Source organism: Rhinoraja longicauda, chromosome 22 (genome assembly GCF_053455715.1).
Source record: "Rhinoraja longicauda isolate Sanriku21f chromosome 22, sRhiLon1.1, whole genome shotgun sequence".
Classification (NCBI taxonomy): Eukaryota; Metazoa; Chordata; class Chondrichthyes; order Rajiformes; family Arhynchobatidae; genus Rhinoraja; species Rhinoraja longicauda.
In genome coordinates, this window is record NC_135974.1 from 1,493,507 (window position 1) to 1,509,779 (window position 16,273).

A 16,273-nucleotide genomic window follows, 5' to 3' on the forward strand; every position below is an offset into this window, starting at 1 on the left:
ACAGCAGTTTAAGAGTCATTTAGACATGAATAGTCAGGGAATAGAGGAATATAGACTGTATGGCAAATGACATTCCTCGTATGTTGCAAAACATACTTGGCTAATAAAGTATGATTATTATTAGGAAGCGTATAAAATTATGAGACATAGATTGGGCAGTCAGAACCGTTTCCCTCCAACACTAGAGGGCAAGAGTAACAAAGTAAGAGGGGAACGTTTAATGGAGATGTGAGGAGCAAGTATTTATTTTTAAACGCAGTGCTGGGGGCTTGGAACAAATTGCCAGATACAATACTTGAGTCAGATACAATAGTGGCATACAAGAGGTTTGTGTATAGGCACATGGAAGTGCAAAGAATAGCGTGGATAGATACTGTCAATTTAACTAGGCACCATGTTCTGCACTAACATTGTGGGCCAAAAGACCCATTTCCTGTGCTGGTCTGTTCTATGTTCTATGTACTATGTTCAGGGAAATGTGCAGTTCAAATTTGATTGGCACAAACATCTTGGTTGGCACAGACACCATGGGCCAATCAATCCGTTCCTTTACTTTACTGTTCTATGTTCTAGTATGCCAAACCTCATCTGTTCAAAGACTTGGTCTTATGCTGTACAGTCCAGGAAAATTCAACCGAAAGAAGACGTTGCTACTAGATTATGATTTACACCAACATTACCTCTGCCCCAAGTGCTGTGAGAGTTTCAATCAACACAGCAGTTTGAACGGTCATGTGAAGACAGCCTGAGATTCGAGCCCCTTTGAGTGGTTTTGAATCTTGATACATCTTCCTCATCTTCATCAGGCCAGGCATCTCATTCTCGGCAATCTCAATTGCTTTCCGACCCCATTCAGCCAAACTAATGTCAGCTTTAATGCAGAGAAACAAGATTCAGAAAAATCAACAAAATGACATTGTCTCACTCGGTAAAAATACATTCAAAGCAGCTCAGGAGAAGCATCAAAACCATGAACCTACAAATAGCTGCCACCCCACAGAAGGCTCCTGTAACCAGACATGACAAGAACACGGGCACCATCATTTCCAGTAGCTTAAGATGTGACTTGAACAAATTATTCCCGACCACCCTCAAATAACTAACGAAACTATGTTTAAAGACTGGCGATGAAGGCAAGCTACAGTGGATCAAGGATGTCATGGGAGTAGACAATGTGTACCATGAGCAATCTCTCTAGGCACTTCATGATCATACATGTCAAAGCCACTAGACAGGAGTCATTAAGGCATGCTATCATCTTTTTTTGGAACAAAGATGATTGTCTTAAAGGAGGTGGGAATGTCAGAACAGGGTAGAAAGAGGTTAAAGATGTCAGAGTACTCAGGTCAGCAAAGGATCCAATGGACCACTTCCTGCAAATAATCTCCAATAAAGCTCGGAAAATTATTCGAGTCTTAAGAAGGGTCCCGACATGAAACATTCCCTATCCATGTTTTCCAGAGATGCTGCTCGATAGAAGTAACTCTAGCACTTTTTTGTAAACCAGCATCCGCAGTGTCTTGTCTACAGCTTCTGAAAGTTCATGCCTAAAACCAACTAAATTGCCTACTGCATTTTAGGATTTTAACTTGTGGACCAGCCCTGTCCTTTTCCACAACTATTTTAATAGAATTATGGTCACTTGCCCCAAGCAGCTCCACCACGAACCTCAGTCACCTGCCTTGCCTTACTTCTCAAGAGTTATTTTTCTCCTTCCCCAGTAGTGCCTTCTATATGTTGATTGAGAAAATTGCCTTGATCAAATTTAAATTCCAACCCAACCTAATCCATACACCATGGCAGTTATGTAAAATTAAAATCCCTACTATTATAACCACATTCTCGCAGCTGTCTGACCTGCCTAGATATTTGCATCAATCCTCAGATCTGCCTCACTATTGCTTAAGGTCCCACCTTCAGACGTACTAGTTTAAACTTTGAACATATGCAAATCTCTGTGCCAGCATACTGGTCCCTTCTGGTTGTAGTTATTTACATCCCTTATACCTCAAACACAGCACTTTGCACTCAACCATTGGTACCTACCTTACCATAGTAAATTGTGACAGTGCTACATTTTACAATGCACATGCAGTTCAGTACAACTGTTCAGGAGGATCCAATCTGCTGTCCTTACTGGTCACAGCAACGTTTACCCCTAAATGCACTCTGGCATGATCCAGAAGGTCCCTTTAGTACACCACCATCTTGATGATGATTAAAGGGCAATAAATGCTGGGCTAGCTAGGTAATGGCCAGATTTAAAAAAACATTTCCAATGCTTCAGTGGATGAGAACTATTTGTTGAACCACTGCAGCTGCCTTTGTGAAATGATACAGAATTCAATTATGTCATTATGGAACAGCACCATAGCAAATGACCTCCATTTTATGCATGTTGCTCGAAAACTACACTTTTGACCCTTTAATATCCTTTAACACAATTATCCCTCTTCCTTATAACAGGTTTTTTTATATGGCCCTCAACTACTTCAATCATTATAAAACTTGTTTCTTGAACTTCAATCATAATATAACAACCATTTCTCCCTCCCGAAGATTGTCAAATGTATCCAATATTTGCTGCATTTAACAATGTCAAAATAATTACTTGCACGCGTACGTAATAGACTTGTGGCATCAGCATGATTGAGTGACTATCCTTGTCAGAATGATTTCGCAATAACCATGATCAAATTCTGTTGAATACCTTTTTTGAACTGCAAGTTATTGAACTTCAAACATGAGAAAGCAAAGGGAGGCAAGCAATGCCACCGATAACAAAGTTAGCCAAGTTTGTTTAATGTTCCTGTTGACACGGGGGGGCAAAAATACATCAGCAGCTTTTAACTAGTCATGCGTCATTCAACGTGCACAGAAACTAATGCAGAGCTGATTCACCATTTGATACTGTCTTGAAAAGTAACTCAGTTGCTGAAACAGATTAGTCAGCCCCACGCATGGCTTGGATTATCGGTAAGATTGTTACAAGAACAAATCTCAGGATTTCCTCATTTGTTTTAGTCAAGTACTACCCGAACTCTGTAAGAAAACTGCAGATGCTGGTTTAAACCGAAGATGGACACAAAGAGCTGGAGTAACTCAGCGGGCGGGACAGGCAGCATCTCTGGACGGAAGGAAAGGGGGACGTTTCGGGTCGGAACCCTTCTACTTATTACGGCAATTAAAAAAGTGCAATGCTTACTTACAAAAATGATAATCTTTCTTGACTGGGAAAAAATAAATATTGGCCAAAACTGCATGAACACTCCAACAAATTTCAAAATGCTGTTGTTTAAGACAGGTCACCCTAAGGTAACATCACATCTCAAAGGGAGACAGGCCACCCCTCAAGGAAGTGTCCTGGCACCCACCTTGTTCAATATATGTTAACGACCAGCCTATCCATCCCAATGCCAGGAGTTTCATTTATGCAGATGACCTGTGTCAACCCAAAGTGCTGACTTCCTTGAGGCAGAAGCTACTCTGTGTGAGGCTTTAATCAACCTGTACAAAGAGATTCACCCGAGAGCCAATCCATCTAAAACCCAAGTCTGCGCCTTTCACTTGAAGAACAAGTATGCAAATTGAAGGTTGAAGATCATATGGAATGGAGTCAGATTAGAGCACGGTGACAGTCCAGTCTATCTCTGTGTGACTCTTGATCAATCTCTGATCTACAAAGCACACATCACTAAGCTTAAAGGAAGAGTCAGTTCCAGAAATGCTCTTCTTAGCAAGCCGAGTACCTTAAAATGGGGAGCAAATTCTAAAACCAGCTCATACAATACAATACAATATATCTTTATTGTCATTGTACCCAGGGGTACAACGAGATTGGGAATGCGCCTCCCATACGATCCAATAATTTAGGTAATTTAGACAGCAGCAACCCAACGAAATGAAACAGTTGTAACAGTTTTGGACAGGGTAAAGTGCAAGTTGATCTATGCGTTGTGGCCATCCGGCTCAGCAGGACCGGTTCATAGCAGCTATGGCCCTGGGGATGAAGCTGTTCCTGAGTCTGGAGGTGCGGGTGTAGAAGGCCTTGTATCGTCTGCCCGATGGAAGGAGTTCGAACAGACTGTTGCAGGGGTGTGAAGAGTCTTTGTGGATGCTGGTGGCTTTTCTGAGGCATCGTGTGTTGTAGATGCCCTCCAAGTCTGGTAGCTGTGTTCCGATGGCCCTCTGAGCTCTATGGACTACCCGCTGTAGAGCTTTCCTTTCTGCCTCCGTGCAGCTGAGGTACCACACAGGGATGCCATGCGTTAGGATGCTCTCTATGGTGCAGCGGTAGAAGGTCGTCAGCAGCTGTTGGGGTAGACCAGACTTTTTCAGTGTTCTTAAGTAGAACAGTCTTTGTTGTGCCTTCTTGACCAGCGCAGCAGTGTTATTGGACCATGTTAGGTCCTCCGAAATGTGAGTGCCCAGAAACTTGAAGCTGGACACTCTCTCCACACTGTCCCCGTTGATAGAGATCGGGGCATATTCCCCGTTATGTGACCTACGGAAGTTGATGATCAGCTCCTTGGTCTTGGTGGTATTTAGGGACAGGTTGTTATCCGAGCACCAGTCCGCCAGGTTCTGCACCTCCGCTCTATAGTTTGTTTCATCCCCGTTGGTGATCAGCCCGATCACCGTTGTGTCATCTGCAAACTTGACAATGGTGTTGGTGTCGAATGCAGGAACACAGTCGTGTGTGAAGAGGGAGTAGAGCATGGGGCTCAGAACACAGCCCTGTGGTGTGCCGGTACTCAGGGTGATAGTGGAGGACAGGTGCGGGCCCATTCTCACTGCCTGCGGTCGTTCCAGCAGGAAGTCCAGGATCCAGTCACATAATGACGAGCTGAGGCCTAGCTGGTGGAGTTTGGTGATGAGCTTGGAGGGGATGACCGTGTTGAAGGCGGAGCTATAGTCTATGAATAGCATCCTCACGTACGTGCCCTGTCTCTCTAGGTGAGTCAGGACAGTGTGAAGAGCCAGAGAGATGGCGTCCTCTGTGGATCTATTTGCTCTGTTTGCAAATTGATGTGGGTCCAGTGAGTCAGGGATGCTGGATGCTTCATGCAAGGAAGATTGATCCTGTGCTAAACACAAGCTGTCGCTGCATTAGTGGATGCATGAAACCTACCAAGACTGACATCTACTTACTCTCTGGCATTGCACCTCCTGGAGTCAGAAGAGCTGTAGCCAGTCAAAAAGAACACCTCAGACTATGAGGATGAAAGACACCCCCTGCATGACCACCCTTTGCTACCTCAGCGTTTGAAATCACGCGGAAGTTTCCTCTCTTCTGTCCATCCCCTGGACCGCAGTGCATCGTCCAGAAGGCTCAAACTCTGGGAAGAGACTAGAGAAATCTCCAGAAGACATTCACATGACAATCGATCCCTTTGAGAAACTCCCACCAGGTTCCGACCAACCGTGGATAACCTGACGCAGTCTCAACAGACTGCAGACAGGCATGGGGAGGAGCAAATCGAACATGCTGAAGTGGGGATATACTAAGGATGCTGCAGACTGCAAGTGCGGACGGGGCCTCCAGACGATGGAACATCTCCTGAGCTATGACATGCTGCATGACACATGCATTGTAAAGGATCTTGCAGAGGCCAACAACATGGCACTAAAATTTGCTCACATTCGGAAAACAGTTGTGTGATGACATGAATAAATAAATCTCAAAGATGCACTCCTGACAATAGATATTTACGAAGTGCCAAATTATATGTGATTTGAAATCTATGGAACTGAAGTGCCACTGGTTGTATGTATACAAATTTAGTTGTGAGGCAAAATGGACCGAAGAACAAAAACCAAAACGCTGAAGATCACTGAGTAACATAGCATCTGTGTAAAAAGGAGACAAATTATCCTGGTGGCTGCTGGCATTCCATGGTGTTAATTTAGTGGTTGAGTTACCAAAATGGCCACCAGAGGTCTGGTGCATTGACCCATAAATTATATTTCAAAACTACTCATCATAGGAGAAATGTGAATTCAAATACATTAATCTGGAATTAAAAAGTAGTTGCAGTAACAGTAATCAAATGGGCATAATCAACCTTCTATTGGCATGTTGACTGCATGGAAATAAATCTGCCAAGCATACTCTGTCCATTTAGCTGATAATCAACTCTACATCCAACTTTAGGGCTGGTTGTTAACTGCCATCTGTTGCTCAAAGGCAGTAAGAGATGGACAAAATATTCCAGCAATGTACACATTAGCTTGCAGTATTCATTTTCTCTCCAAAAATACGGCTTCATCTGCTGACTATTTCTAGACCTATATAACTCATGTCAGGTACCACATTTTTGGCTTTCGGGTGAATATTTCACAATTATTGACCAGATAGGTATTCAGTGACAACCAATAGTTGTACTTTTGATATAAACTGAGTGGTAGCATTAAAGCTAAGTAATCATTGGGAACGTCTTCAGTGACTTGGAGTTCTAAGTTCCCCTCTATGTTCACTTTAGGAAACCAAAGTGCAGTGTGAAACGGCCATGAGAATACCGACAGCTGCCTAAATCACACAGATTAACACATCTTGGAGAAGAGCCAATAACAGACATTCTCAAAAGAAAATATGCATGTTACATTAAACTCCATAATGTTGATCATTTTATGTAGGTAAAAAATATTTAACAAATTTGTTAGTATTCCTAGAGGATGAAGCCTGCAGTCTTAGAGGGAAACTTACAAATGTGTTGCATTTGGATTTCCAGAAGTCCATTACAAGGTACCATAAAATGCAATGCACTAGAGCTATGCTGCTCAAGTGTGTTGACATGGATAGAAGACTGGCAGGCAAGATCAATCATGATCTGGATGTAATGTCGACGCTCTATAAGGTGCTGGTAAGGCTGTATTTGGAATATTGTGAGCAATTTTTAGCACCATTTCCGAGGATACATGTGCCGGCTCTGGAGAGGGTCCAGAGAAGGTTTACAAGAATGATCCCAGGAATTAGTAGGTTAACCTCTGATGAGCGTTTGTCGACACTGGGCCTGTACTCGCTGGAGTTTAGAAGAATGAGGAGAGGCCTCATTGAAACATACAGAATAGTGAAAGGCTTGGATAGAGTGGATGTGGAGAGGATGTTTCCACTAGTGGGAGAGTGTTGGACTAGAGGTTATAGTCTCAGAATTAAAGAACGTTCTTTTAGGAAGGAGATGAAGAGAAATTTCTTTAGTTCGAGGGTGGTGAATCTGTAGAAATCTTTGCCACAAAAGGCTGTGGAGCCAAGACAGTGGATATTTTTAAGACAGAGATAGATAGATTCTCAATTAGTACGGGCGTCAGAGGTTATGGGGAGATGATAGGGGAATGGGGTTAGGAGGGAGATAGATCAGCCATCAATGAATAGCGGAGTAGACTTGATGGGCCGAATGGCCTAATCCTACTCCTATTCCTTATGACCTTATAATCAGTTGTACAGTGGACAGGCTTGAGGCAGCAAGTGGACTTCTCAGTCATATAACAGGGAAACAGCCCTTTCAATCCAACATATCCATAACAAACAGCTTGGCCTTTAGGGACCTCCACTAGCAGTTCTTTCCATATGCCCAATGCTGTGCAAACCTATTGCCTGTTAGGTCCCTGTGAAATCTTTCCTCTCTAATCTTAAACAGACCTCTATCTTTAAACTCTATTATCATTGGAAAAAGACTGGCCATTCACCTTATTTGCGCCATCTAAAGATACCACTCAGACTCCTGCAGCTTTTCCCAAGCAACTATGAAGCCTTTAAATACGAGACAACACTAAGTTTGTGTAGGAAAAAAATTGCAGATGCTGGTTAAACTCGACAGTAGACACAAAATGCTGGAGTAACTCAGCAGGTCAGGCAGTATCTCAGAAGAGAAGGAATGGGTGACGTTTCAATAGACAATAGGTGCAGGAGGCCATTCGGCCCATCGAGCCAGCACCGCCATTCAATGTGATCATGGCTGATCATTCTCAATCAGTACCCCGTTCCTGCCTTCTCCCCGTACCCCCTGACTCCGCTATCCTTAAGAGCTCTCTCTCTTGAATGCATTCAGAGAATTGGCCTCCACTGCCTTCTGAGGCAGAGAATTCCACAGATTCACAACTCTGACTGAAAAGGGTTTTCCTCATCTCAGTTCTAAATGGCCTACCCCTTATTCTTAAACTGTGGCCCCTTGTTCTGGACTCCCCCAACACTGGGAACATGTTTCCTGCCTCTAACGTGTCCAACCCCTTAATAATCTTGTACGTTTCAATAAGATCTCCTTTCATCCTTCTAAATTCCAGCCAGTATACAAGCCTAGTCACTCCAGTCTTGCAACATACGATAGTCCCACCATTCCGGGAATTAACCTGCACTCCCTCAATAGCAAGAATATCCTTCCTCAAATTTGGAGATCAAAACTGCACACAGTACTCCAGGTGCGGTCTCACTAGGGCCCTGTACAACTGCAGAAGGACCTCTTTGCTCCATACTCAACTCCTCTTGTTATGAAGGCCAACATTCCATTGGCTTTCTTCACTGCCTGCTGTACCTGCATGCTTCCTTTCAGTGACTGATGCACTAGGACACCCAGATCTCGTTGTACGTCCCCTTTTCCTAACTTGACACCATTCAGATAATACTCTGCCTTCCTATTCTTCGGGTCAAGACACTTCTTCAGACTCAAGACTGAAGGGTCTCGACCCAAAACGTCACCCATTCCTTCTTTCCCGAGATGCTTCCTGACCCGCTTTGCAAGTATGATGGTTTAAGGATTGTCTTTGTTTAGTTTCGAGATACAACACAGGAATAGGCCTTTGTCGAGTCCACATCGATGAGCAATCACCGCACATTAACTCTATCCCATACACACTAGGGACAATTTAAAATTATACTCAGCCAATTAACCTACAAACCTGTACGTCTTTGGAGTCCGGGGGGGAAACCGGAGCACCCGAAGAAACCCAAGCGGCCACAAGAATATACAAACTCCGTACAGACAAACTCCCTAATCAGGATCGAACATGGGTCTCTAACGTTGCAAGACAGCAACTCTCCCTCAGTGTCAACGAAGATAGAAAAAAGAAATTGCACTTTGTGGGGGAATATTATGGTTATTCGTTATTAATTTGTTGCATTTTTAATTACTGTATATTATCCATTTGTTATTGCAAATGTGAGCCTGTTAAATTGCAGCAAGCAAAAACATAATTGTTCCCCTATCAAACATATGAAAATTAAGCACTTTTGACTTGGTATTTCAAGCTCCTGTAGCTTCTCCCAGAAGACAGGAGAAAAGGAGCATGTCCAAGTTGGCAGGCATCCTTGATGATATTTCTAGTCTTCCTGATACAATGCATCACAAAGATGGACTATAGGGAAGCAAGTGATGAGCCTGGGATGGACTGTGCAAAAACAACAGATTCAGGCAGTCAGGAGCAAAGCACCTGCCACACCAAGCTGTAGAAATGTAAGAGATTCCTCCTGGACATGCCAATTACATTCTCAACAGAATTGTTAATATAGGCACCAAACTGGGGAGATAGCACTTATCCCTGAAGCACACCAGCCTCCAATCTGTAAAGCAACTCTTCACTACCTCCCTCCGACATCTTCCACCATGCCCATGGACTACCTCACCCTGATCAAGTAGTAATGACTTCTGCTCCTATGTGCTTGTGAAAATAAACAGGCCTTTTCAAGGTTAGAAGTACATAACAGCAGAATGTTCGAGGGTCAGGTATTGGCTCTTAACTGTTTACATTAGTGACTCGGAGTTCAACGGACCCAAGTTTGCCTGGGAACGTGCAAAGTCATGCGAATAAGCAAGTCAATTCGAAGGCCCAGTATTATTGAAACGATGAAACATTGCTCATGCATGAAGTACAGAGAGATCTAGACATTTGCGTGTATGAATTAAAAAGATGTGCAGCAGGTGGCTTGGAAGGCAAATTGCCCTTTATTATAAGGGGGTTAGAGTTTAGAAGTTATCAATACTGCTATCATTGCATGGATGTTGTTGGACCAACGATAGACACAAAAATGCTGGAGTAACTCAGCGGGACAGGCAGCATCTCTGGAGAGAATGAATGGGTGACGTTTCGGGTCAGGATCCTTCTTCAGACTGAGTCTGAGTGGAGAGGGGGGTCTAGAAATCTAGACGGTAAGGTGTGAAAAGGGCAGATCCAAGCTGCCCCAGCCCTGCACCCCACTCTCAGTACTCACCAGCCCTGTACCCCTCTCAGCATTCACCGGCCCTGCACCCCACTCTCAGCACTCACTAGCCCTGCACCCCACTCTCAGCACTCACTAGCCCTGCACCCCACTCTCAACACTCACTAGCCCTGCACCCCACTCAACACTCACCAGCCCTGCACCCCACTCTCAGCACTCACCGGCCCTGCACCCCACTCAACACTCACCAGCCCTGCACCCCACTCTCAGCACTCACCGGCCCTGCACCCCACTCAACACTCACTAGCCCTGTACCCCACTCTCAGCACTCACCAGCCCTGCACCCCACTCTCAACACTCACCAGCCCCCCACACCCCACTCTCAGCACTCACTAGCCCTGCACCCCACTCTCAGCACTCACCAGCCCTGCACCCCACTCTCAACACTCACCAGCCCCCCACACCTCACTAGCCCCGACACCATTCACTAGCCCTGACCATCATGCTCCCCACCACCTGCCTGTCCAAGCCTGCACCCCACTCCCAGCACTCACCATCCTCACCGCACCCAGGACCCATTGCAGCTCTCGTTCCCGGGACATTGAATGGCGGTGCTGGCTCGAAGGGCTGAATGGCCTACTCCTGCACCTATTGTCTATTGTCTATTGACTCGCCGGCCCCGAGAGCCTCCCGCCTGCAGCTGCCGACAGCGACACGCGGCTGAGAGAGAGCCGGCGAGTGGCTGTGGGGGGGAGGCGGCTCCGGGCTGGCAGTGGGGGGAGCTGGGTGCCGGCATTACTCACCGACTTTGTGGGGCAGCTTGTCGGCCATGGTGGGCGGCGGTGGGCAGCAGCAGCAGCAGCGGTGGGCAGGCGGTCCAGGAGCGGTGAACAAGCGAGGCGGCGGAACGCGCGGAGAGACGGCGCAGGCGCGGGCGCGCGTTTATAAATGCCGCTCATTAGCATACAGTCCCCAGAATCCACAGCGGCGGGCGGGCCCACGGAAACCCCGCCTTCCTATTGGCCGCGAGTCCCGTCCGTCTGGGGGCGTGGCATGGGCGTGTGCGAGAGGGCGGGGCGAGGGGTCAGTGGGAAGGGTCAGTGGGAGGGGTGGGGAGGGGTCAGTCGGAGGGGTGGGGGAGGGGTCAGTGGGAGAGGTGGGGAGCGGTCAGTGGGAGGGGTGGGGGAGGGGTGGGGGAGGGGTCAGGGGAGAGGGAGGTGGTGAGGGGAGGGGGAGGGGGAGGTGGTGAGGGGAGGGGGAGATGTGAGGGGAGAGGGAGAGGTGAGGGAGGGGTGGGGGAGAGGTGGTGAGGGGAGGGGGAGATGTGAGGGGAGAGGGAGGTGGTGAGGGGAGAGGGAGGTGGTGAGGTGAGAGGGAGAGACGGTGAGGGGAGAGGGAGAGGTGGTGAGGGGAGGGGGAGATGTGAGGGGAGAGGGAGGTGGTGAGGGGAGAGGGAGAGGTGGTGAGGGGAGGGAGAGGTGGTGATGAGAGAGAGAGATATGAGGGGAGAGGGAGGCGGTGAGGGGAGATGGAGAGGTGGTGAGGAGAGGGGGAGATGTGAGGGGAGAGGGAGGTGGTGAGGGGAGAGGGGGGAGGAGAGAGGGAGGAGGGAAAGAGGTGAGGGGCGAGGGTGGGAGGCGCAGGGAGGGAGGGGGAGGGGCAAAGATGGGGAAGGGGATGCTGGAAGAGGGAGGGAGGGGTTGGATAAGGGATGAGAGTAAGGAAGGAGGCTGGGAGGGGGAGGAGAGAGGGAAGGGGAGGAAGGAGTGAAGAATGGGTGAGGGGATGGAGGGGAGAGCTATCCCGTGATGGAGTCCACCACTTTCTGCGGCCTCTTGCATTTCTTAGCATTGGAAATGCTAGAGTAATTTATGATGCAAACAGTCCATTTGCAAACATTTGTTGGAGTATTTGGTGACACATCACATCTCCTTCTTGGAAAGTAGAGTCATTGGCACACCTATTCTGGACGATTTTAGAATAAACTCTCCAAGACAACTCTGGAGATTCCTCACAATATTTCTACCTGCCGGAACTCTACGAATAATCAAAAAATCAGTTCATATTAATATTTATATGATTGTAGCACAGAATGCCACAGGAGATACTTAGAACATAGAACGTTGAACTATATGTACAAGAGCAGGCCCTTGGCCCACAATGACTATGCCGAACATGATGCTACGACCTTATCTACTTGCACAATTTATATCCCTCAATTTGCCTATCCAAACATCACTTAAATGTCATTATCGTATCTGCCTCATAGAATAGAATAGAATAGTTCCTTTATTGTCATTGTAACATGAGCCATGTACAACGAAATTGTAAAATGTCAGCCAGTCAGTGCACCATTCAAACATTTCTAAAAGCTAACGATACATACAAGGTAAAATATTTTAAAAAAGATAAACAACTAAAATAAATATCATGAAAATAGCACGCATAAACACCCAACCCTACATCCTTCTGTCGATTTCACAGTCTCTTATTATGTATCGCCCCTGCGTTCCTTGGCGGCTACATTTAGTGCCTTTATAGCAGTGGGGTAAAAACTATTTTTAAGTCTGTTTGTCCTTGTCCTTGTAGATCTGTACCGTCTGCCTGACGGTAACAGTTCAAACAGGGAGTGTCCGGGGTGGGAAATGTCCTTTATAATACTCTGGGATTTTTTGATGCAGCGGGAACTGTGTAAGTCCTCCAAGGTAAGTAGAGGGCAGCCGACAATCCTCTGGGCGTTGTCAATGGCCCTCTGGAGCGCTTTCCTCTGAGCCGCTGTGCAGCTGGTGTACCATACGCATACACAGTATGTTAGGATGCTCTCAATGTAGCACCGATAAAAGGACAACAGCAGTCTCTGAGTGATGTTATTCTTCCTGAGCACCCTCAGGAAGTGCAGTCTCTGCTGGACCTTTTTCAGCAGCGCAGAGGTGTTCACGCTCCACGTCAGGTCCTCCTCAATATGGATTCCCAGGAAGCGGAAATCCGCCACCCTCTCCACACAGTCCCCTCTGATAGTTAATGGTACCATGTCCGTTTTATTCTTTCTGAAGTCTATTATTATTTCCTTTGTCTTTAAGGTGTTGAGGAGCAGGTTATTTTCTCCACACCACACTGTCAGCTGCTCCGCCTCATCCCGGTAGGCGTACTCGTCCCCCCCGGTGATGAGTCCCACCACCGTAGTGTCATCCGCAAATTTGACAATGGTGTTGCTGTGGTGGGCGGGGGTGCAGTCATGTGTATAGATGGTGTAGAGCAGGGGGCTCAGCACGCAGCCCTGTGGAGAGCCGGTACTGAGGCTGAGGGCCGTGGATGTGTGATGGCCCACTCTGACTCTCTGGCTGCGAGCTGACAGGAAGCTATTTATCCACATGCAGGTGGAGTGTGGAAGTCCCAAGTCCCCCAGTTTGTCCACCAGTTTATGGGGAAGGATTGTATTAAAGGCAGAGCTGTAGTCCACAAAGAGCATCCGCACGTAGCTCCCCGGCTGCTCCAGGTGGAACAGTGCAGCATGGAGGGCTGTGGCTATAGCGTCCTCTGTGGATCTATTCGCTCTGTACGCAAACTGGTGGGGGTCAAAGCTTCGGGGCAGGAGTGATGTGATATGACCCCGGACCAGTTTTTCAAAACACTTCATCACCACTGGTGTGAGTGCGACTGGCCGGTAGTCGTTGAGGCTGGAAATGTGGGGTTTTTTGGGCAAGGGGACTATGATTGCGGACTTCAGACAGGATGGAACAGTGGACTGGGCCAGAGACTGGTTGAAAATCCTCGTACAGACTCCAGCCAGCTGGTCAGCGCAGTCCTTCAGCACGCGTCCAGAGACGCCGTCGGGTCCAGTAGCCTTCCTTGGATTGATGGCCCGCAGCGTGCGCCTCACCTCATGCTCCTCTATCTTGAGGGTTAGGCTGCTGTGGACCATGTGGTGTGATATGGCTGTCTCGGGTGGCTCCACTTCAAAGCGAGCAAAGAAGAGGTTCAGCTCCTCTGCCAACGAGGCGTCACCTTCAGCAGCTCCAAGGTTGGTCTTATAGTTGGTTAGATACTGGATCCCCTGCCACACCTGCCTGCTGTTGTTACTGTCCAGGTGGTCCTCTATCTTCCTCCTGTAGTCTAATTTGGCCTCTCTGATGCCTCTCTTCAGGTTAGCTCGGGCCATGCTGTATAAAGCCCTATCGCCAGACCTAAAAGCAGTGTTCCTCTCTTTTAACAGCCGCTGGACCTCCCGGGTCATCCAGGGCTTCTGGTTGGGGTAGACCCGGATGCGTTTGTCCACTGTGACAGTGTCCATGCAGTTTTTAATGTAACATAGTACACTGTCTGTGAACACCTCCAGGTCCCGGTGTTCAAACACATCCCAGTTGGTCCTGTCGAAGCAGTCCTGCAGCTGCTGAGATGCACCATCAGGCCAAGTTGTGATGGTCTTTGTGATGGTAGGAGCGGTTTTCCTGAGGGGGGCATATGCAGGAATTAAAAACAGGGACATATGGTCCGACTGACCCAGGTGTGGTAGTTGTCTAGCCCTGTAGCCCAGCTTGATGTTGGAGTAGACCTTGTCCAGTGTGTTAGCTCCTCTTGTAGCACATTTAACATGCTGATAGAATTTGGGGAGCATTTTCTTCAAGTCCGCGTGGTTAAAGTCCCCTGCTATGATGTGAACACCGTCAGGATATATGCTCTGTTGACTGCTAGTGCTACCATACAAATATCCGATAGCCGAGTTAGCATTAGCATCCGGTGGTATGTACACAGCAGTTATCATGACAACAGTAAACTCTCTAGGGAGATAAATGGGCCTGCATTTAACAGTCACATACTCCAGGTCCGGGGAGCAGTGACTGTCTACAATCACTGTGTTTGTACACCAGGTGTTGTTCACATACACACAGAGCCCTATCATCTACCAATCATGGCCAGTCTTATATTGTTCATATTCCAGGCAGTCACCACACTCTGTACATTAAAAAAGTTGCCCATTATACCTCCTTTGAACTATTTCTCTCTCACCTTAAAACTATCCCCTATGGTATTTGATTTTTCCATCCTGGGAAAAAGGTTCTGACTGTCTATCCTATCTATGCATCTTTTTATATACCTCTATACGGTCTCCCTGCAACCTTCAGCGCTTCAGAGAAAACAATCCAAGTCTGTTCAACTGCTCACTCTAGCTAATATGCCCTAATCCAGGCATCACCATTCCTTTAAACCTCCTCTGCACACGTTCCAAGTTCTCCACATCCTTTAAAGGGGCGAAAAGAACTCTAGGCAATACTCCAAATGTGGTCTAACCTATAAAACTGCGTCATGACTTCCTGTCCCTTATACTCAATGCACGTACTAATGAAAGTAAATATACCATAGCTGTTTACTGCTGGACCCATTGCTGTTGGACGCCTATATCAATGATTTGGACGAGAACGTACAGGCATGATCAGCAAGTTTGTAGATGACACTAAAGTGGGTGATATTGTAAATAGCAAAAATGGTTGTCAAAAATTGCAGCAGGATCTTGATATCTTGATCATTGGGAAAGTGGGCTGAGGAATGGTTGATGGGAAAATATAAGGTGTTGCATTTTGGGAAGTCTATAAAGGGCAGGACTTACACAGCGAATGGAGGAGCTCTGGGAAGTGTTGTACAGCAGAACGATCTAGGAGTGCAGGTACATAGTCCCTTGAAAGTGGTGTCACGGGTAGATAGGGTGGTCAACAAGGCTGTCAGCACATTGGCCTTCATCAGTCAGAGTTTTGAGTATAGAAGTTGGGACCTCATGTTACAGTAATATAAGGCATTGGTGAGGCAACATTTGGAGTATTATATTCAGTTTTGGTCACCATGTTATTGGAAAGATGTTGTCACGATGGAAGGAGTGCAGAGAAGATTTACAAGGATATTGCCAGGACTCGAGGGCCTAAGGTGTTGGGAGAAGTTTAGCAGGCTAAGACTCTATTCATTGGAGTGCAGAAGGATGAGGGTGACCTTATAGAGATGTACAAAATCATGAGGGAAATAGATTGGATAAATGCACCAAATCTTTGTACCAGAGTATCTGGAATCGAGAACCAGCCAAGAAGAAAAGCTTGAATTTGCCTATACAGAAACTTTCCTTTATGCTTTCAGGCA

At 46.8% G+C, this 16,273-nt stretch overlaps 1 protein-coding gene across 1 annotated transcript in view; it reads right to left on the minus strand.

Annotated features, from left to right (window-relative positions):
• ahcy (adenosylhomocysteinase) overlaps nt 1-11,101 on the minus strand; it is a 39,694-nt gene extending 28,593 nt beyond the window's left edge. The window contains exons 1-2 of the mRNA XM_078418608.1: nt 10,954-11,101; nt 681-871 (exon numbers count right to left, since the gene is read on the minus strand). Coding sequence (XP_078274734.1) covers nt 681-871; nt 10,954-10,981 — 219 coding nt within the window. The 5' untranslated portion in view covers nt 10,982-11,101. The remainder of the gene's footprint in view (nt 1-680; nt 872-10,953) is intronic.
• Nucleotides 11,102-16,273: the final 5,172 nt, after the last annotated feature.